This window comes from Anomalospiza imberbis, chromosome 7, assembly GCF_031753505.1.
Source record: "Anomalospiza imberbis isolate Cuckoo-Finch-1a 21T00152 chromosome 7, ASM3175350v1, whole genome shotgun sequence".
Classification (NCBI taxonomy): Eukaryota; Metazoa; Chordata; class Aves; order Passeriformes; family Viduidae; genus Anomalospiza; species Anomalospiza imberbis.
The window spans coordinates 17,122,431-17,145,591 of record NC_089687.1 but is presented as its reverse complement, the minus strand read 5'-3'; the positions used below and the strand labels follow the sequence as shown (position 1 = coordinate 17,145,591).

At 37.0% G+C, this 23,161-nt stretch overlaps 1 protein-coding gene across 10 annotated transcripts in view; it reads right to left on the bottom strand.

Moving 5' to 3' along the window:
• The window catches only part of SLC4A10 (solute carrier family 4 member 10), a 151,024-nt gene that overhangs the window by 3,097 nt on the left and 124,766 nt on the right, over positions 1 to 23,161 (bottom strand). For 5 of the 10 annotated variants that reach the window (XM_068195665.1, XM_068195659.1, XM_068195656.1 and 2 more), the window contains 10 exons: positions 19,449 to 19,554; positions 16,601 to 16,762; positions 16,257 to 16,370; positions 15,587 to 15,748; positions 12,625 to 12,876; positions 11,328 to 11,396; positions 8,889 to 9,062; positions 8,211 to 8,333; positions 5,426 to 5,493; positions 3,584 to 3,700 (listed from right to left, as the gene is read on the bottom strand). In XM_068195665.1, the coding sequence (XP_068051766.1) occupies positions 3,584 to 3,700; positions 5,426 to 5,493; positions 8,211 to 8,333; positions 8,889 to 9,062; positions 11,328 to 11,396; positions 12,625 to 12,876; positions 15,587 to 15,748; positions 16,257 to 16,370; positions 16,601 to 16,762; positions 19,449 to 19,554 (1,347 nt within the window). Of the gene's footprint in view, positions 1 to 79; positions 128 to 508; positions 646 to 3,576; positions 3,701 to 5,425; positions 5,494 to 8,210; positions 8,334 to 8,888; positions 9,063 to 11,327; positions 11,397 to 12,624; positions 12,877 to 15,586; positions 15,749 to 16,256; positions 16,371 to 16,600; positions 16,763 to 19,448; positions 19,555 to 23,161 lie in introns of those variants that run through there. The other 5 variants (XM_068195661.1, XM_068195664.1, XM_068195663.1 and 2 more) reach the window with 4 other exon arrangements.

Genomic DNA, 23,161 nt, shown 5'->3' with positions numbered 1-23,161 from the left:
TTCCACAACACAGGCAAATCAAGCCTTCAACAAAGAGTGGCAGGGTATCTAAAAAAACCAGATGGTTCTGAGAACAAACCTGTAGCAAGAACATAACCTACCAGGTTTCATGGGAATAATTCCTTAACTAGAATGAATGAGAAATAGGCTGAGTTACGCAAGGCTTAAAGGAAGCAAGATCAATTCTCAAATTCTTAAGGCGATTCATGCACAATTCTACAATCATTTGACATTTTTCTTCACATAAAAATTGCTTTAAGGATACAATTCAGTTCAGCCAAAGCTTACTTCTATGCCTATGGCAGCTTCCAGAGGTGTTAATGGAAATAGCTAAAGAATACCAACTTCTGCCACTTCAAGTGCCAAACCTGTCACCTTCTGTAGAACAGTGATAGAATTGGGTACGTTACACTTTCTGCACACAAAGGGTATGCAAACAAATTCCGAAGGGGGGGTGAATTGAAAGTGCAGCAGTACAGCAGGCAGGGAGTTACCTGTGCTTAGTAAAAGCAAACACTGAGGTGTTGTATGCCTTACAGTCTATAATATTTCCACGTTTTAGGTGCCTCTGTGATACCAGGAAAGTCTTCTTTCTATTTAGGATTCACATCTCTGAGCAGCTCCTGCAGATGTGGGCTTTAATGCCTTGAGAAATTTGAAAAAAAAAGGACAAGTCCAGTCTTTTTCCAGTAAAACACGTCACTGGTGGATCTGTAAAGGAGTTGGAGCTCTCTTCCTCCCTAGCAAGGGAGTAGCCTAACACGCCTGAGCAGGAAGGTCTGGGATGTGGGATGTTCCTATCTTCAGGTCCAAAAGGGAACACGTATCTACCAAGTGACAGATACCTCTTTCTCCAATACTTTAAAAGACCAGCGAAGTCTATCTCCTGTCCATGGTCAGATCTGCATATGCTTTGAAATTGCTCTCTGGAGGGCTAGTACTACAAGCAAAGACAGAGGAATGTCTAGTTACACGTACCAAAGAGGGCTGTGCTTCAGATAGGTGCACTGGTGTTCTGTTCTACCAAGAAAGGCTCAAAAGCAGACCTTTAGGTCCCTGGGAATTTTTATTATAAAAAATGAAGGTTGGAAAATTGTAAAGTTCAGGTGCCTCTATGGCTAGGCAACTTGACTGAATCCTTGTAAGTCCTCTCTTTAGACAGGTAAAACCATTCAGGAGCCTGGGATGTAGGAGCTCTCTCACACTATGCCACTTCACAGAATCAGGGCCAGGGCACATCTTGTGATAGAAACTATCCATGCATGAGACTGGGAAGTCATTTGTATAAACACTTCCTGTCTAAAATCTCTTTTTGTAGGTGATCTTAGTTTATAATTGGCCAAGTCAACTCAGTGTTTAATTACTATGAGTAACTTCCTGTTAATTGGTCAGTGCCTTGCATAAAAGGCATTACATAAAATCATAGTATACTATCATAATTTAATTATCCCCATTTAATAATATTGTGAGATATAAGGAAGCAGAACTGACAGGAGAAAGGAAGTACTAAATTCACAAGGCATCAGTAAAATTTATTTCAAAATGAGATTTTTTTCCCCCTCTATGATAAGGTACCCTTCACTGTGGAAATTGTTAATTTAATACTGCTGATCTTGATCATTTGCAAAAATTATCCTTACAACTTCTACCATTCCAAGCTTTTTTTCCTCACTAATTACCCAGGATTGAACTATATCCTCATTTAATGATACATGCATTACGTTCTATAATATTTTTGTAGTTCTATCCCTAATATGACTTAATATTAAAATTGGTCATGGCTTTGCTTATCAGAAAGTCTTTCAGGATTAAAGCTCTTTGAATCTACTCCTCTCTCAGAATTTGAGACAAACTAGAGCACCTGAAAATGCAGGATTTCAGAGTGTTTAAGGTTGGTTGTTTACAATGGGACACTCATATCTAAAACCAGAAAAATCTTTTCTCCTGAGTCTTTGTTTTCAAGAGCAAAGATACAAGAACAGATTGAAAATAAGACCTTTAGAAAATCAGTTGCTATTTCACTGCAGTTTAAAGGGCAAATCTCTTATCTGAGACACAATCTGTGTGGATGCTCTTTGTTCAGAGGGTCAAGTTTACATCGTCTATCATATCACCAAAGAAAGCAACATCCACCAGGAAAATTACAACTCCTGTGTACCCAGGGGCTGTGAATGTACCACATCAGGTTCTTCTCTTTCTCCAGGCATTCACAGCCTGGACAGCAGAGGCACTTGACATAAGAAAACCCTCCAGTACATCCTCCTCCCGTGCACCACACTGATTTCAGTGACCTTTCAGGATCCTTTTCAGTCCAGGTGTAGGGTGGAAGGCAAATAAGAGCTATGCTATTTTGACTGTCAGTGAAATATCATCAAAATGACCACATTAGTGGGCTGCTGCATGGGTGTCTGAAATGAAGGTTCTCTGGTCATCAACTGCTCAGCCTGGTTCATGCAGTACAGGGAAAGGAAGAACTCTGAAAGGCAACATCCCATTTTGGGGTGACAAAATTAAAAAAACACTATCACTACCAGTGTTCTCTTACTGCATCTGTTCACCTTGAAACAATGACTAGCTGTTTCAAACATGGGCTTTTGAAAAATATATTTAGAAATGGGCAGAATAGAATTCTGTATTTTAAAAAAGATTACTAGGAATAAATTCAGTTTCACATTTGAATACACTTTTTAAATACAGAGTAAATTTAAAATTCTAATATTTGAGACTTCAGTGAAGACATTTTACATTCTTATTTGAAATTTCTTCTCATTCTGTCTCCCCAAAAACTACACAAAGTCAACTCATTTGGGTTCCAAGGTGACACTATTTTGAATTGGAAGACAAAATCAAGGAAAAGGTTGGGGCCAGGGTCTTACCTTTGGGGAATCAGCTTCTAGAGTGATTAGGTTAGGAATGGGAGCTTATGACAGAAGTGTGATACAAAACAATTAAATAGAAAATTAAATAGAAAAGAGTTACATTTTAAATTTATGGAAGCAGTGGAAAAATTATCTTAGAAAATCACACTGTGCTTGAATTTAATATTTTCTTATTCTTGTCGTAACTCTGTAGCACAGATAAAATAACGTGTCTTCATTTTACTGGACTAAAATCTAAAATTATTTAACTGTTTTGAGTACAAGTGAAGTAGGCAGAAAAAAGTAAAGAAATGATGCAATCATAAAATTATTTTCACTCCAAATATTATTAGATTGCATTCAGAGTAATGGGTTCTTCATACAGCTATTTCCAGGGCAGTGATGATCACTTCTTTTTCAAGAGGAAAGAACAAAAGCAAGCAGAACAAATGCAGTATCCAGGTGGAGGCTGGTGGTTCATTACACAAGCATCAGGCATGCTCAGCTTCATTTTCCACTGGAGCATTACTAAGTACCATGCAAATATTTGTGATTTATGTTTTTAAATAAATAGTGAATTTGTGTTTTGATCTCAGAATATTATGACTGGACATAAGAAATAAAACTGCAAAATGCTAAAAATCTTTCCAATCCCTAGCAAAATAGTCTAATATTGGTTTGACACCAATATATAAAGTATAATGAAGTTTAAAAAAAATTAAGACCTTTTAGAAGGAAAGCTTGACTCCTTATCTTTTGCATTCTCTGAGGATATCAACAATGTCTTCCACACAGCAGTTTTTGCCATTTCATCAGAAATGTTTATCACAGATGGGTCATCTCTAGAGAAGAATGAAAGTAAATACACAATAAAACAATCAGCAATCAGCCTTGTTACTTATTAACTCAATAAAAGTCCTTGAAAACTGATAGTGATGACAATAATTAAGTGCAATGTAAGTTAAGAGATTATGTTAAACTTCAGAAGTCCCGAACAATTACTTAAATACTCTCTCAGAACATCTTAGCACTTCTAAAGTATTTTCTTCCTCCAACAGCAATTAATCACAGTAACATCAATAAAATTTATTGTGTCACTCCCAACTAATAAACAAGAGAAAAATGAAGAAGTGTGAAATTAAATATTGCCCAAGATCTCACAGCATGATAGTGGCAATTACTGGATTAAACATGATCCCAAAAGGTCCTACTTATGCTCTGAAACTCCACCTACTTTTAAAACTATTTTAGAAGCAATCAAAAGCCTTAACAAAATAAAATATTTAAGAGAGTTTAAATATTTTTTAATATTTAATTTAACAGCTAATAAAAATGCCACAATTAAACAAACTAGTCAGTAGGCTTAAGTAGCACTTTGTAGCCATTTTGCTCTTTTATTTACCTGGACTGCTCCAAACATGTATTTATACACTTAATAATAATGAAGTCCTAAGTGTTTTGAGGGGTTGCCTGTACATTATTCCTGATTTTGTAGTTATATATACTTGACATTCAGTAAGCCCTCACTAAACTTGCTGTTGTGTGTGTTGGGAACCACTTTAATCACCAATATCTTGACTCTTGTTTTTAACTGCAACTTTTACAGCACTGAGAGTTAGGTATTATCCAGGCAACTCTACCAACATCAACACACAAAGGAGATGGACAGAGATCACACTGCAAGATAAATTAAGCTACATATTCCTAATATAAATTAAAACAAGCAGGTATGGACAGAACAAGAAAAGAACCAGACCATTAGTTGTGTGATGAGTCAAAAGAAGTAGGCTGCGATTTTTCAGAGACACAGTTACAAATCTCCTGATTTGCATTAGGAGACATTACGGTAACTTTGTGTTAAAATGTTAAGACAGAAGATGACCCTAAATGATGTTCCTATGAACTCAAATTCATGCAGAGGTTAATGTCACCAGATATTTCAAATCTTTTATTAAGAATTTCTTTTTGAAAACTTCAAATTATATTTATTCCTTATGGGCTGGCAACATGTATTATTACTATCTATTACTATCTGGCAACATCTATTATTGCATCTATAACATAGATGTTCATGCTTTTTTGGTTGTGTCAACCCTGCATTATGCTTTATTTTCCTGGGACAGCTCTTGATTCACTCATTATCTTACATAACAGGATTTAATCAGAATGTTTTAGAATGTAATACTGTAAGAACCTAGTTTTTCTGCAGCATTTTCAAAACCTTTCCTGGATCCCTGCTTGCATCAGGTTGAAGGGTTTGACCTGCTCTACATTTTCCTTTTGGACTGTGCATATCAGAAGCCAAAGTTCATTGAGAACAGCCTGATCCTGCAGTCCTGTCCAATGGAAAACTTCCAACTAGTGTGTCTTTTTCCTAGGGAATGTGAGCTTGTGTGGAAAGATTAGAGAAGGGCAGACTTTGTTAAATGCTGCAGTGTGTGGTTCAGTTCACCTATCTGTACCAAAAACACATCCTCCTGATATTTAGTAAGCATTACGAATAAATACTCTGGCATGTTTACTTTATTTAATTGCAACTCACCTAAAAGAGGAAAGGTATATTTTACCTGTAATGTCCTTCTAGTGGTAACTGAACAGTCCCTTCCTCTTCCATTGCTAACATACTTTGCTCTTCCTAGAACAAAGGAATTTAGACATGAGACAGGATATGAAATTGTGAAAAGTGAAATTTGCGTACTTGAATCATCTTTCCATTTTCTTTAATATTAAGTATTTATTTGAAGTTCTTAAAGTAAGATGCTTTTCAACTTTTACTTAAATAGTTGACATTTAAAACCTTCTATTTTAAAGATGTATCTTCACTTAATGCTATTTTCCAATGCCAAATAGAGCATTGTTTTATAACAATAAAGAGAATTATTAACAGTGAGTGAACAACTGTCTGCTGAATTTTAAATAACACTGATAACAGGATATATGCATTGATGTTCACATGCAAAAATTAGGGAAGATGATTTAAGTTTGCACACACAGTTTTAATACTGATAATACTGATTTTAGTACTGATTTTTCAGTGAAAGGTAATGAAACAAGAGACCCAAAATTAGTTTTCACTTGAAGAGAATTAAGAGATAAATCTACCAAAAACCTTATGAAAAGTAATTACAAATTTAGCAAATCTGCCTTAGTGGGAGGGGAGACGAATGGAGCAACTCTCAAGCCCATGTCCTGCCTGCAAGAGCAAAGGAAAACAACCTCCAGAAGAGGATTCCAATGTCCACACCCCTGGTCAGGATAACCACAGGTCGGACGGAGGTGAACGAATCTTGGCAGGAGCATAACCAACAAATCTTGCTCTAAATTGTTGCAGTGTGTGTGAGCCCAACAGACACCTGGAGACCTCCACAGCTTTCTTCTCTTTATAACAGTTTTGGCCAGAGCCTATCTGAAAGCATGGGTTGGCTGAAAAGAGACTTTATCATTGTCTGGCAGATTGCCAAAGCCCCACATGCATCACAAACACTAATTGTTGTATTAGCAGTAAGAGACAGCAGTTTTCCAAAATAGTAGAATTTCAGTTCTCTCTGCTCAGAAATTTGTTTCTTCAATGCTTTATTATTACAATTATTTCAAAAGTCGCAATATATTTTTTTCTGTAAATGTGAAAGTGCTTTGTTCATTCTTGTCTCAGAAAGACTTAATTGATTAACATCAAGGTGGCTTCCAAAGGAGGTCTGTGAGGAGAAGGCATGTATCATATCCACTATAAATGTACAAAGCCCTGGAAAAAACATGGCCTAAAAATATAAAAACAACTTAAGTGATGAAATTAGGATCCAATCAAGTAAGTTTCAGATCCTGTCAACTACATTTCTGAATATTCTTGTGGGTAGAATACTTCTATTTTTAAAAGCTGTGTGATAGCAACTCTCCAATTAATTCCTTAGGCTACATGTCAGAAGTTTTTTATTACTAGTTAATTTTGTCATTTCCAGGCTTCACAGCTTCATAAGTTTCTGACAGTTGAACAGTTTTAATAATAGCTCTAAATATTTAGAAATGCCAAAATATGTAAAAATAACCTCTCAAAATAGACAGTGAATGAAATAAAGTAACACCAGTAGATTTTCCCAGTTTTGTTTTCTGATGCCATCTTATCAAACAAGGGAAGGAAAGTGACATATAACCAAAACATAAGTATAACAAGGAATTCTTTCCAATAACCAGACGCACAAGAATAGAGCTACCTTGGTTACTTCTGGTTACTCTGAATTGTGATGACAACAGACACCATGATGAAACATCTCTCTGGTCTGCTTTGATTCAAGGGAGAAAACAATGACTCACATATTTTAATGTCAGCCTGGTAGTTTTACAGGCACATACTAAATAGTAAATAATCATCTTGATGTTTCTTATAGGTAAAATCTTTTCCCCAGAATATATTCCATGACAGTATGTTGAATGTGTCAAGGAAATCAAAGTTAAGAGTTTGCCAGGTTACAGATGAGGCAGGGAGGTGTCAAAGGTTGCAGAAGAATCAATCCTAAAGGCAGAGTAATCTAGTTTGTGTAGTTACCCATTCAAATAATTAGCTCATGTCCTATTTCTGCAAATAAAGCTACTAATGGCAATCCTTAACACACACATTTCACTGATCTTGGATCACATCTCAGGGCATTCTTAAGGATAATTTTCAAGTTGATAAGGAATTATCTGAAAAACATATTCTTTGAAATAAGTTGAGGAGTCCAGATCTGAAACAGCCAAGTGGGTGGTGATGCACAGGCTGCAAGTCTGGTTAACGGGGTTAGCAGTGTCACTGACCTTTCATTACAAAGTCAAAGGGAATTGTTCCTGCAATAGCACAAAGACAGCTCTGGCCCAGAGTGTAACTGGGACACTACACAGGGTCATGACATTGCTGAGCAGAAAGGGCACAGAGTGGTGCCTTGTGCCCTGTGTAAGGCTCAGAGGCAGCTGGGACATAAACAGGCCTTAAATTCTGCACTTCTTTCCTCAGCATCTCCTGCAGGGATGAGACCCAGCCCAGTGCAGCATCCAAGTGCCCCAGGGCTAGGATCTGAGGGCTTTCCTCTAGGCATAGGTTCATCTCTGCACAGCATCTGAGTGGGTCCCAGAAGCAATCCCCAGAGTACTGTGGGTAATATTTTATATGACAGTATGACAGCATAAGAATCTACATCTCCACCTAAGCCTACCAGATTTGTAACCTTAAAAGCACTTATGCAAAATATGACAATGTTACACTTAGATACTGTTAACAAGTCTGACTGGTACAGGGAATGTGCCTTGCAGAATTTTCTCTAAATGTCTGAAGGAGAAATTTGTAAATGGCTACACACAAAGAAACCTGAAACCATGACCCACCTCTTTCTCCGCATCTTCCAGTTTCTTTTTCTTGCTCTCAGGCATCAAATCATCTAACCAACTGAGCTCCCGCTTGGTAAAAAAGAAATCCATGAGTTTTCGGACAAATACCAAAGCTAGGACCTGAAAAGATATTAATTCAAAGAATTAGGAAATTAAGTAAGTAAAACAGACAAATAGACTTTCAAAAGTGACCAGTTTGTAGAATTTTATCCTTTAATTTGAATAAGCTAACAGCTGCTATTCCTTTGTTCAAATGAAGTATGGTTTGAAGTATTTAACAATCACTGAGGTCAGTAAATATCTTCTATTTTCTATTAGTGAAATCATTAGAGAAATCACTTAAGCAGCAGACCACCCAAGACACAGAACTGTTGGGCTTCTCAGTTCAATAAGCAGTCTTCCTCAATAAGTGAATGTTCTTTCTATAACAGGATTTATTAATATTCCTTAAATAATTTTCCCTAAGAGAATATAAGTTGGGATATCCACATATAGGACTCAAAACAGAGGTTAAATGTCAAATTTTTCATTACTTAATACATTATAAATTTTTCTTGAATGCAGAATCAAAGCAATATTATAATTACCTGCCCAGAATTATATTTTTCTTCAATAATAATTATCCACATATGAAAAGAATTAGGGACTTTTAGAGGAAATATAAATAATTCATACCATCATAGGAAAGACAATGGCAGCTCTTGAAACCTTTATAATCCAGAGAAGCACAAGACAACTCAGCTGAATTATAGTGAAGAGATGGACCTTTCTAAGAGGAACATGCCTTAGATAAATAAAATCTGGCTGGTGCTTTGCAGGCATCCAGAATAACTTTATCCTGTCAAAAAGCTGAAAGAAAAAAATTTACAAGTTTGGATCAAAATGAGGTGTAGGATCATCTATGCTGGCATTCACACACTGCCTAAGAGATCCTGAATATCCAAAGAATCTGGCTTGTTATTCTAAAGGCAAAAACTACATAATTCAAGCAGCATAGAAGAGACTCCCTCAGTAACAACCATAAGCCTTTAATGTAGATTTTAGTTCAGCAGTGGCGAAGGACTTGTCTTCTCACCCACTGAGCCACCAGAGCAGGAATGAGAAACATGTTACTTAAGCAAAGTTTAATTACTTGGTTAGTCATACTTCAGTCCCTTTCCATTTTAATACACGTGTCTCCCTAGGTTGTATTGCAGATGTGCTAAGACATTGAATTCTGCTGAATTACATTCTGTATAGCCATACTATAGGAAATACCCTGGATTTCATCCAGTGTTACTACACTGGATGCTAGAAAGAAGGTGGTAACTTTGAAATAACACTGCTAATTGTGAACTCTAACATTAGGCAAAGCCAGACTTCGGAGTGGTCACGAATCAATTGTGACTCCAGCTGAATGGAAGCTGGTTGATCCTGTTGGACATGTGTACTATCACACTGCTTTCCTAATACATCCTACACTTCTTTTTCAACAACTGAGCTCTGCCTCCTTTAGCACATAAAAAGCTGCTCATGGAGGGACCTCTGCAGTCTTTTATTTCCTGTGAATGAACAACTTTTCTTTTACTTCACCAGACACTTGATCCCAGGCTGTTTCCTTCTCCATATTTCACTTTATTCACAAAATCAGAAATAGAAATGGGAAAGAAGAAAAAAAAAAGAAAAAAAATTTAAAAAAAAAAGGAATGAATGACAGAAAGCTGACTGTCATGCAGCTAGGAAGATATGTGAGAGGTTCCTATTTTTCAGGCCTATTTGGCTCCATACTGACCTGAGACATTTATGTCATGGCACAGTGACAATGGTGATACACCAATTCTTCCTGCATGGATGAGCCATGTTATATTCACATAGCCTTCAGCAATGTCAAGTTTTGGAAATTTTTATTGAGCATGTGCAAACTGCATTTTTTTAAAGGCTTGTATTTTGGCCAGCTATGAGTATATTCCTTTTTCACAGAAACAGCAAAAAGCACATCCTCCCACAAAAGCCATCTTATCAAATCTCCATACCTTATCCCAGCATGGGGGAGGGAGATAAGGAGGGGGATGGTATCACTTTTCCAAGTAAAGATAGCCAGATTTCAGCATGCCTTAAAACACTCCTCAATAGTGTAGTGTACTTTCTCATACCCCTGTTCTCAGAAACAGCTGAACCATATTAAATTGAAATTATTTAAACCTCAGTAAAACCCAAACTACACTTCTAAGAATATCAACCCAAAGGATAAGAGATAGGCAAAGTTAAAAATGAAGAGTCTCTGAATAGAGACCACCAGTCAAAAAATCCCAGCTTTGCTTATAAATGGAGGTAACTTGCAATCAAATCTAATGAAAAAAACAATCAGAAATTTTCTTTGCTTTTTGTATTTAACCTTTTGCACAGTATAACTTGTGTCTTCACTGTGTGATTGCTCTTTCTCAACTGTCTTGGAAGGTGTGTCGATGCCTCATGGGCTAAAGGATTTGACATTGTGCCATTTCATGCTGCAGTCAGCCAGGAGAAAAAAAAACCACAGTACAACCCCAACCTGAGTGCTGGAATGCCTGCTTTCTGCCAGCTACTCCTAATTGAGGCCACTGCAGGAATGCTGCCCTTCCACTAGACTTGACCCTTCATCCCTGAAGTGCTGTGGCTTACAACAGTTCCCCCTCCCTGCCTGGAGTGTTTTTTTGCACAAAGACGACGTTCAGAATTTCACTTATGTTAGTTTTAGGGCAAGTTAGCCCTAAATGCAGAGTTCAAGATAAGTGTAGCCTTGCAAAGGAACTTGAAAAGGCAGCATGCAAGCAGGTGAATAGGGAGGCAGCAGAGAGGGAAGAGCCCCTAATAGTTATTACTCAGTTTTTAGGTTCAGCAAAATTCTCTTGGTAACAAGAGAGAACAGAAAAATCAGCACCCAAAAAATAGGGGGGAAAATAGAGCACATTACCTAAAGGGAATAATCTATTTAGAGAGAATCCATTTTCCTTTTAAGTAGTCACTTTCAAAAATATAAGGTTGGTAACATTCCTTTAAGAATATACACAAAAGCTAATACAATAATATAAGAAGAACAACAATATTTTTATAGAAAGCATCAGCAATAATGCACTCATCATAAATCCATTTTACCTGAATTCCCTTTAGAGATGAAGCACCCATGTAAAGAAACACTCCATAAAGTACTGGCATAGGAATAAACTGCACAAACAAGCAGAGAAAGAGAAGAGCATATTAAATACTACTTAACAATTTTAAACGCTTCTAGAAAGACATTCAGAACAGTTGAAATACAAAGTGCCATATGCCTGCATTAATCAGACAAGTTGTAAATTCAGAGTCACTCAATTATAAATTAATAATATTTCTCAGAGTATAAAGCAAAAGAAGAATCTGGCTCCGTAGTTTTATTTTCTTCTCATGGCCAGTTATTACAATATACTTAATTCCCTATTAACAAAATTAACAGAACTACACAAAAAACATTAAAGCCTTAATTTATACTTAAATTCTTTACTTTAAAGACAGCTCAGAAAATTGTTCAAGAGACACAAAATACTTCTTACTGCTAAAAATAATATTTTGTGCTGTAAGCATTTCAAAGTGGGTGAATGATTCTATGGAATGATTTTAAAGAGACTATTTAAATGTTCTGGTTCACAACATAAACTCAGGTGTAGGTAAATGACTATCTCCACAGAATCTGTTAGAAATACTAAATACACAAAATGCATGTTCTGTGTGTACTCAAAGTGAAGGCTTTATGATATACTTAATAAAATACTGCTGGGAAGTACAAGTTCTAAGGGCTTATTGCCCTCACTGTGACAATATTCAAGACTAAGTTCTGGTTTTATTAAAGCCAGTGCCAAAACTCTCACTGATTTCACAGATACCAGATAATTCTTTAAAAAGCATTACACATATACATGGTATTATATATGACTCTGGCTAGACACCCTTTTTCAGGACACTGGTGAGCTGTCTTGAGTATGCAGGAAGCATGAGATAATTTTTCTGTTCATTTCCAAGAAACAAACCATAGAACTTCCCTTGAAACTGTGAAAATATTTTTAAATTACTTGGAAACCACAAAATGTTTTTAAATTATCTAAATAAATTGGTATAATGCGACTGTTTCATGGTAATTTGCCATGGGCCCAAAGTATTGACAAAGTGTGAATACAGCTCAATGGCAGAATTCCCTTTGGCTCCAGTCAGGCCAGATTTTCATTACAAGGTTTTTATTTTAAAAATGCTAGGCACTTTATTAAGCAAAATTAGAATTCCACTTTAAACTCTCATTGTGAAACATTATGCTAGTTAGTAATGTGCCTGGAAAGGCACATTATTCATTAAATACTACAGTAACAACAGTGAAATGTTCAGTACAGTATTCTTTAACTTTCCCTTACTTCCCCCAAATTACCTTTAGAATACTTGTCAAAAAGACAGATGAGCCCATAAGGATAAAAATCATGAGCCCTGTGACTCTTTGCTCCCGGATTCCAAGAAATTTTGGCTGCTCCCCTGGAGCGGAGCACTCTGATTCCAGTTTTAAGCTGTTCACATGGGAAATAGAGAGGACAGTGGCTGCAACAAACCACGGCAATCCCATAATAGAGCACACACCAAGCATCACTGCCACCATGAGTAGGTCGAGGTGGTATCCACATCCTTTCTGTTAAGAAAAGTAAGGATGGAAAGAAGATGTAAAATGACATCTCAATTAAGGAGAACACTCCTGGCAGGCGTTCCTAATGAGCAGCTAGAAACAATTGAAAATTTGAGACTTGTAAGAAAAAAATAGCTTCCTTCTACGTGTTATCCAGGCTGGGTCAGTAGGGATGGCAGACTAAGGGGAATTTGTACTGGTTCACACTCAGTGCTCAATGTCACTGGATTCCTTCCAGTTACGAGTTAAATGTACCACAAATCCACTCTACAATGAGCACCAAACAGCTTTCCTGCTTATAAAAGGATACTGGTGAGACACTGGAAAATACATACATTTTCTGGTTTAACCAAGTCTCTTCTGTGGATAACAGTACACAGAACATCCAGCTGCACTGCCAACTTCCCACTGTACTAATCTTAGTAGACCTTCCATCCATTCTTACAAAGAGGTGGAAAAGTATGTATTTTTATTGGTCCCTACATAAAAATCCATAACATTTCCCAAGTCAGTTTATGCTAGAAGGGGCCATAAAACCAGTGTTCCTTCTAATGCTTTCTAAGATAGTAAGCATATAATATACATTTCAGTAATGTACTTTCAATCTTAGATAAGAGCAGATAGCTAGAAAATAAGATACATTAAATTAAAATACAAAATCAGGTACTGGTTTATTGGTTTCCTTATTCAAACATAGCATCGTAACATCCATACGAAAAGTCAATGCAAAACCTTTGGACTTGGATCACTTCTGTAGTGGCCAAATGCTACATAAATTTACCAACAGGTGGATAATGGTTTGCTTTCATGCATAAAACCCTTTGGTCAAATCTTAGATAAATTCAAAAACCTCCAATAACTACCTTCACTTGAAAAAGAAAAATACATCAATGCATCACACTTGGTTCTATAGATATCTGCTACCACAGCTGAACCATAGCTGAGTGGGATATTTCACTTCAATTTTAGCAAGTATCCAGGACCTCCTCACAGCTGCAAGCAGCAGCTCAAGCTATTTTCCTTTAAAAAGTCAGATAGTTAGCCATCTCCACAAAACTTTGCATTATGGCAACAAATCCAGTGTCATGATCTGATGAAACAGCGATGTTCATGCAAACAATGCGAATATGTTGAACCATAATTTTGCCTGTAAACCCATGCAAATGCCTTTTGACATAAAAAAAGTAACTAAACTAAACTTGGAAGGGTTTGCTACAGAGACTGCCAAAAGCTGAAATGTGCACTATCCAGAATTTGCTATGGGAAGTATAAAAAAAGAGGGGAAAATGAGTTGGAAGCAAACAAATCATTTCTTTATGAAGACAACTTTTACTTCTAAAATGGGAAGCGTCTGGGTTTATGAAAATGTAAGCCACATATCAAAATGAAAATGCCATCTTATTTGCTTACATTATTTAAAAAGGGGGAAAAGTAAAGAAAATGAAGAGAATCAACTCCAGCAACCTTCCCTCACTCCCCAAAAGTGCTTATGAGTCTTATCTCCAAGACACATCTTGACAAACTCAGAGATGTGTCAAACACAGATATTAGTTACAGGCACAATGCACTCAAAGAAAGAGTTTAATTCTAAATCCTAACAGAGACACCTTTTTTTACCTTCTGACACATTTATGAGGAATGTATCTGCTAATGCATACAGAATCCGAGAGCATTTCCTCACATTCATACATGATCTGAGGAACCTGACATATGGGAAGAAAAGGAAGCATAGCAACAGGTGATGCTACACCAGACCCCAGCAAAACTAAAACGCAGCAAGACAAGGGGGCAGCCAGGAGGACCATCTGACTCCCAGATGCCAGTGCTGAAAAAACACATTCCAAAGCTTGGCAGCAAATTCCTGCATCTGTCAAGTTAACCACATGCAATGCTATGGAGTGACATGAAGAGCCAGGCTGACAAAGAGGGCAAAAAAAGAACATATCAAATGTCACAATCATCCAAGAGGAGGCAATGCAAAGTGAAGGTTGCAAATGCATTTGCTAAAGCAACTTGGGATTGGATTTCTGCTTATTAAAAGTATGTCAAAAAAAAAGCCTAAGCTTGCTGCATATACATGTACAGAAACCTGCTGCTAGATTTTGCCCAACAGTTTTTCAGAGGGGTGATGTCCCTTTTTCTCTCTCCATCTGTAGGCAACTAAAGTGTTAGAGAACAGAGCAGGAAGTTGTCCTATGTTGTTTTAAGAACCCATTGTGCCTCTAAGGCTCAGTTTTATTCTTCTCCCTTCTTTAACATAGGAAGGGCATTAAATAAAAGGATGGGTAGAACCACAGAGAGTAGTATGAAGAGAGGGGAAAAAAATCTTATATTACAAAATAACCCCTGAGTAGTTTTTAAAAATCCAATCCAGTAGAACAACACTGTCAATACCTGAAAAGGCAATTAATATTGTGGTATTTAGGGAGATTGTTAAGTTGAAGGCATTTTTTTTAAGTGAATGAATCCTACTTCTACTAAAGCACAGAAGACATCACTTTTTAAACTCAGAATCTGTATTCCAAATAACATTCATAAAGTCTTCTGTAAGGCAGTGGATCACTGACACAGGGCACAGGTATCACACAGACCAACAAAGAAAAAGCATAAAAATTTAAAGGGATTCTATTTAACAAACTAGCATAAAGTAGATGGATGCACATTACATAATCTGAAGCAGAAAACAACAGTGAAATAATAAATTTTGACTGAATACCTTTAGTTTGTGTTCTTTTCTATTGATAATGACAGCTGTGATCTGCTGGTCCATAAAGATAAGGATAGTACAAAGCAGGGCTGGAATTACAGCAGCTATCACTGTCCACCAAGGATTAGGCCCCAAAGGAGTAATAAACCAGCCACGATCATCTCTGGTGGGCTATAAAAACAGTCATGTATGGCCAGTCAGAACTGTAAGGATTATTTACATTTCAATTTCACAAGAATACATACAAAACATTATTAGGATATGACTTCCTTTAAAACCAACCTGTATAGAGCACTAAAAAACATGCTAGACTTCCTCTGATGACAAATCAAGAAATTACATATAATAAAATCATCTGAATTATTACAGACTTGGTTGCACTTGATACAGTAAACCTAAAATTTGGAGGAAGCCCCAGAACATTACAGTAGTCTAGGATTTGGGTGATTTGAGCCCTGTTAATTTCTGCAGAGATAACATTAGGAAGCATGAAAGGGCCTGATGGGAGAGGTTCACTTACATGATCCATAAATCAGAGAGATTGCATAATACCTTGTGAACACAAAAATTTTAAAATACTATCACTACTCCCTAATGATGATGATAATAAAAAATTATAAACCCATTATAAACCCAACTTTGCAAAATGATAAAACAGTGCAATTTATCAACAACTTACCTTAAAAGCATTTGGAACCTGAAGTTTTGGTGATGGAATTCCAATGGCATAGTCAATTAAAACCATGGACAAAATAGTGAGAAAGACAGCAAAATCGCTGACAACAGAGCGTACCTACGATTATTGAGAGAAATTACAATTTTAACTAAAGCATTCAGGTATGATTTTTCTTCACTCTTTTAGTACAGCTTACAGCTAAAACCATGCTTATTCTGATAGAAGTTTCTAACAGAGCAGAGATGCCCTGTCTACTTCACCAGCAGTTAACTGAATTTGCAATGCAGAGGGAAATCATGCTTAGACATGACTAATGACAACTTTGGAATTGAAATAAGGGCACACACCTTTGTTGGGAAGTATCGGCTGGTTTTGAACTGCTTCAGAGTGGATGAGAGCGTTACTGTAGAGAAGAACAAGATGACAGACCAGAAGAGGACGTCTGGAACGTAAGGGCCATGATGACCACAGGCTCTCCCAACAAACTCACCATGAAACTTTTTACATTCCTATCAGGGAGAGAAAAATAGTATTGTTCTAAAAATTATCCATGCTTACAGTAACATTTTCTTTCCAATTTCTTTCCTAAACTGTATTACTAGAAATAGTAAAACAATTTCTAGACATTTATTCTTTTAAAACTTAAAAACTCACTATGTGAGTATCTAGTCTGCATGGAAAATTCCCTAAGGAATCTCTTTTTTAGCCATATTTCTAGACATTTATTCTTTTAAAACTTAAAAACTCACTATGTGCGTATCTAGTCTGCATGGAAAATTCCCTAAGGAATCTCTTTTTTAGCCATTAAATTATGACATCACTAAGACATACCAGAAATAAAGTCATTAACATAAAAACAGGGTATTTTCAAACTCAGCAAGTACACTGATTTATTTTCTGTGTACAAATACAGATTTACACTTACTAACACTCTCCAAGTGTAGAAAGCAAAGTTCAAAAGGCACAAAGAGAAAGTCTGCTCCTGGTGCATTTTCAAGAACTGCTTTTTTGTTTTCACTTCACAGCCCCAGCAATTGAAGAAAAAGCTATTTAGGACTTGTGGCATTGGCCTAAAAGGAGCCCAATACATTTAATACCACACGGGGGCAGCACATCCTGCAAATTGTCTCTCTCTTACAAAAAGATCTGACATAATGCCCGAAAACCCTAAATCTTTAACATGAATTATATTTAATATAATTTATTATCAATATGCAGATACAGTAGAAAGCATTTTGAGTACTTCTCCACTACTATCCTTAGTTGTCTAAAATCATAAAGAGTAGCTCTAGAAATATGAGGTACCAGCTCTGGACTCACAATCCTTTCCTTCTCCTTCCCAATCCCTCCACACTTATTAAGAAAAATGAAATGCAGCATCCAGAATCAGAGATTCCAGGCAGAAATATCCGGCCAGATCAGGATCTTTTTGTATTAAATCCAGTGTGTCATTGGCTCATCACACTCGCTGCACAATTACCCTGTTATGGGAAACTTCGGCTTTGAAAAAAGATTGCCTTGGAAAAAACCACAATTGCTATGTGATGACTGTGAGAGAAAGGAGTGCAAGGGCTTTTATACTGCTATAGCAGTAAACTCGGGATGAAGTTCATCATATTCCTCTTGAAGAGGATTTTGTCACCATCAAAATCCTCTTCATACTTGGTCCAAAATCCTTTGCTCACACTTGGTTTGTCTTGAGAGCAAAAAACAATCATTGGGTATTAAGAGAGAATGAGAATCCAGATCTTCAGAGACTTGAAACATTTCAACTAGACACAAGAAATATATGAAGATATGAGCAGTAAAAGAGACATAATAGGGTGAGTCTGACCAAATATTTACAGACAGCAATGTCTCATCTCTTACTGCAGTTCTCTAGAACAGAAGTTTCTTGATGATGCTTGCAAGAAACACAAGACATAAAAGTACAAAGTTATTTCTTTGACAACTATAGGGACTCATGGGAAAAGTTGGTCAGTTATAATGCTACCTATGTAAACTCAAGTTTTGGTAATAAGCTTTCACAGAAGTTTTTAAGGGTTTTATATAATGCAGCAAGTCTTTTACATTTATAGTTAAAACAAAATCTGTTATTTTAAATCTCCTCAGCTGCAAATGTACTCTGAAAAACACTGTCAGAGATCTGAGAAAGTGAGAGGAGGAGTCTGCTCCTGCACAGATGCTCTTAGAGTGTGCTGCAATTTTGAGAATATTCATTCTGGACTGCTGGAATCCCTCAGGCCAGCAGTTCTCAACTTTCTTTCTGCTGTTGCCACACCAACAGAGTTGAGGAGCAGTCCCTGCTCAGAGAAAGGCATGGAAGCAAGACATAGCAGCCATGGAAGACAGCTCTTAACATGAGCTCTTCTGCATTCCTGCCTTTGAAAAAAAAAAAGAGCATTATCTTCTGGAGACAGTCCACTGGATTGGCTTTTAAGTGTTCAATTTGATTATGCCTACGATTTGGTTAATTCAGTTATCTCTTCAGTCTGGTGTCTTTTGCACTCAATTCTCTTTGACTGGGTAATGAAATGATCCATTCGCGAGAAAAAGCGGTGGCCCAATCTCAGCACAACATTTTAATCAAGTTGTAAATGTCACTTTGAAGGCAAACTTGAATTATATGAATCCTTTAAACATAGAAAAGTGTACTGTTAAGAAACTTGTTACACATTCATGCAAGCCCCACTAAACTGTAGCTTTATCTCCTTCCTCCCCTGGGAAAAGAAATTACAGAATTTACGTGAGAAAAAAGTGGTCACTGAAGAGAAAATGTTACAAAATTTCTCCCCATCCTCTATTTTATAGCCTGAATTCTTGCAAGAGTGTTTTAGGGGAAATAAATCCTTCTGATTCTTTCTACACAAGGGAACTTTGGTTTTGCCATCTGGCAGAATTTAGGACAAATTCATTGTCATTTGACATGTTTGACTTAATCTCAGCCAAGCTCCTGCGCTAGTGTGTCAAGAAGGTTCCAAAGCAGGGCATAAAATGCACACACTTGCTGCAAAAAGCTTTCAAAAGGAGATAATGCACAAAGTTCATGTTAATTTTCGTTAAGGATCTTTTATTATTTATTTGAGCAAATATGAGCAGGAAAAAATGGTATTTTTTAAATATATTTGTTGCAGTAAAATGGACAGAATTATTTATGCCTATGCCTTTATTTATTAAGTTCCAAAATTTACTTACTGACACAGTTAGGTTCCCCCATGGCACATCAGATGCAGATATATTGTAGTCCTGCCAGTACTGTAAGGTTTTATTGCTAGGATGCTCTGGTTCCACACAATTGCATCTGAAAATAAATAATTTTTTTCCTTAATAATAAAAGATATATCAGACATTAATCCCAATTATTAATTTTATGATACACTGAAATTATGCTCTGGATTGACAGGTAATTTTAGCTCAAATGAGTTCAGTAAATGCATGCTTTGAAGCAGTTTGCAGTTCAGTAGCTAGTGCTATTACTGGAGTATCATTTGCTGCGAGGTGCTTATGCATATACAGTACGTAACGTGACATATTCAAACCAATGATCACATTCAGTTTTACCACCTGTTTTCTCCCTTGTCTATTGATACTTCTGAGCACAGTATGTAACACTGAGAATATGCTGGTCCTGTTCCACCCTTTTACACCTAACACTTCTCTCCATGGACATTAGATGCTGTGTACTGTTCCAGGCTGATCCATTTCTCAAATAACAAACTCTCTGCATCCTCTTTCTTTCCTAGATGGAGAAGTGCCTTTGCATGCAAAATTGCCCAACTACCCAGTCAACTGTCAGGGCTCTGAATGTCAGGATCACCAGCACCAAAGGCTCTCTGAACTGTGTCCCTTGTTTTTCCTTTCCCCACAGCTGCTGTAAAAGCACACTTTTCATTTTAAATTGTGTATTTTAACACACAAAATGTGACGAGGCAGTGTAGGAGGACAATAAGTAATTTAAAAATAAGTAATTTAAAATCAAAATTAAGTCTTTAAAGCCTCTGAAGCAACTGTGGGAGGCTTTTTCTTTGACAAAGTCTTCAAAACCTCCAGGATACTCTGTAGGATCCAAGATGTTAAGTGCGCTTTGCAATACACTTTAAATTAATCCTACTTTAATAATCTATAGCACCATCTAGTCTGCTAGTATTTTAATGTGCTTATGATGAATTTAAATAAATTGTGTACTCTCTGATAAAGTTTTCAGGAGTAGCTGGGGACAGGATAACATCTTACTATCGCGTGCAGAACCACCAAGCATAAATTGCATCACAGCTGTAGCAGAGTATCAGTTTATTCACTTACCTATGCCATCTATTTTCTATGTAACTGTTTATCTTTCCACAAAATGACAATACTCATCTAGATTTGTATGATTTTCTATATATGAAATTCTACCATCTACACCGTGAGGACACAACACTGACATTCTATTTCAATTGCAATATTATACATGTGATAACAGCTGCATTTAATACATAGAGAGGAAAAGATACAGGTTGTCTTTGTGCAATTCCTCGCTTCTATTTTAAATGCAGCTCTTTCCAAAAGAAAGATAAAACCCTCACAGCCTATGAAAAAAAAAAAAAAAAAGCAACTGCATTCAGAGAAGTAGAGGGCCTGAGCCAAAAGTCCTTTACTGGATCTTTCAACATGTTTAATATGCTTTGGATCAGGCCCTAAGTGCAGAATGAATGCGTGTTCAATGCGTACTTCAAAGTATTACAGCGTGGGGTAAATGAAGCACATGACTACCAGTGAGCTAAAGTAGCAGAATAAAGCCAACAAACAGTAGGGCTGTACAACATCATGTATTGCAAGGGAGTATTGGCTGTTCATGCAACAATACAGAGGTGGCTGTGTCAGGTTACTGCTGTTTTCTGGGAGCACAGGAGCTCCCCGGCCCTGGTGTCCATCGCCGATCGCACACTGGCTGGACGCCGGGCCATGGCCCGCCGGGGTTTGATTACAGAGGCCAGGGTGGCATGGGCTGCTCACTCAGTCACTTCCTCACTAGAAGGGATCACTGTGCCTGTCGCCAGCACTACATGGTACAGCTACACTTGCTGCAAACTGCAAAATTACATGTAAAGGTTAGAGGACCCAAAATTTCTATTTCCTCCAAAATGTGACACTTGAAGCTATAGTTTAATACAGCTCAGGTGAATCACCTTCAGATGAGATCACCTTTTTATTTCCATAGCAATATCACTTTCCTCCTGCACAGCCTTCCAGTCTGGTCTTTACCAAGTTTCACAGGCATTTAGCAATGGCAGACTGATAATCAGCAAGTAAGTGACTTGTGCAAACTACACCCACGCAGACCAAAATCACCCTGCACAGTGCTTCTGTCACTGAATGAAAGCAGAGCTAGGCCCTGACTGCAGAGATCAGATCCTGTTTCTACTCAGAAGACCATTCAAACAATGATATCAGTGTTTTGATATATACAACATTGCATTACGTTCAATATTATATGTGTTTTGGCAACACTGACATTTTGATGCAAGATTATATCATGGTATTAGTGTCTTCCAGCATCCCACTAATTGCTTAACATTATAGAACTGTGAGATAGTAAAACACTCTCTGTCCATCCCAGAAAACACAAATGAAGGTACAATTCAGTGCCAAAACATAAAAACATTATCTACCAAAATGTGTCTTTTCATAACAGATTTAATTGCTTCAATGATAACTATTTCCCAATGTAACTGACCTTCAAGGAAAATCTCACATTAATGAAATAATGCTCCCTACTTTAGTATTTTCAGTATTTTAGTCCCTTTCATTGCCATTTTTACTTTGAGTAGTTTTGCCAGAAAAAGCAAAATACGCTGAATAGTTAACACTAACACATCCTTCTATTTTCCTGATAAAATATTATTCATAACACTGGAATAAGCAAAAAATTATTTCCTCTTGGAGGTTCAAATGCTCTTACATTCTGGTAAAGTTGTCTGAAGTGCTGAGCACTTGCCCACGACAAGGGATCTGTGTGGAGTTTATGCTAAAAGATTCAGAAGGATTCTTTTGATTCTCTTTCATTGTGGCTAGAATAAAGACAGGGAAGAATCTGGCACTGGTTGTGGTAGCAAATGCATAGGTGTCAACTGTGGGGGGGGGCAATCTTTGCTGCCAATCTCAACACATCCATTTCATCACACTGATGACAGAAAAAAATAATTTTTCATCTTTATACTTTTGGATATGGCAAGACATTCTGATCTCCTGGTAGCAATTCAGATGTTTAAGCATAGGTGACTGTACACTCCGTGGTATCTGCGACCTCCATGATGACTTGGCACGTATGAGAGGATCTTCGTTGACTCATACCTTTGTTTTCAAAGCAGCTGGAGGCTGAGAGATCTAAAATGGCACTAGATACCCAGTCACAGGTCCCTACCTGTATTTAAAATGTCCATATTTTGCAGCTAGGCAGATACCAGTGGAGTTTGTTTTCTTTTAGGGTATTTAAAAATCTATTACAGCCTAATAAAAAGTGGATTACACTTCTGAGGCAGATAAATAAACCATTTCAGACAAGATAGTCTTCAGACAACTCAGAACTGTTTTAAGGTTAGAACTGACAAAATGAGAATGTAACAAAGAATAACCTGAACTCGCTAGCTAAAAACAATAAGCAGAGCAAGGAGTCTTTATCCCCTTGCAAAGTGCTCAAGAAATCTCTGGCAAATCAGAATGGAGAACAAAGGTAGATTAGAAATAAAAAAAATTAGGACTGCATCACAGATGGGTATCCCCTGTAGCCTGCATCTCTCTCCCTTTTATAGGAGGATCAAAATTTCAGCTAAATCTCCAGCACCAATTCAACTATAACAGTATAGGCAGTATAAGGTCACTCCCCACTTCCCTTCTTTGTCCCCCCTAACTCCCCACAATTTCTTTGC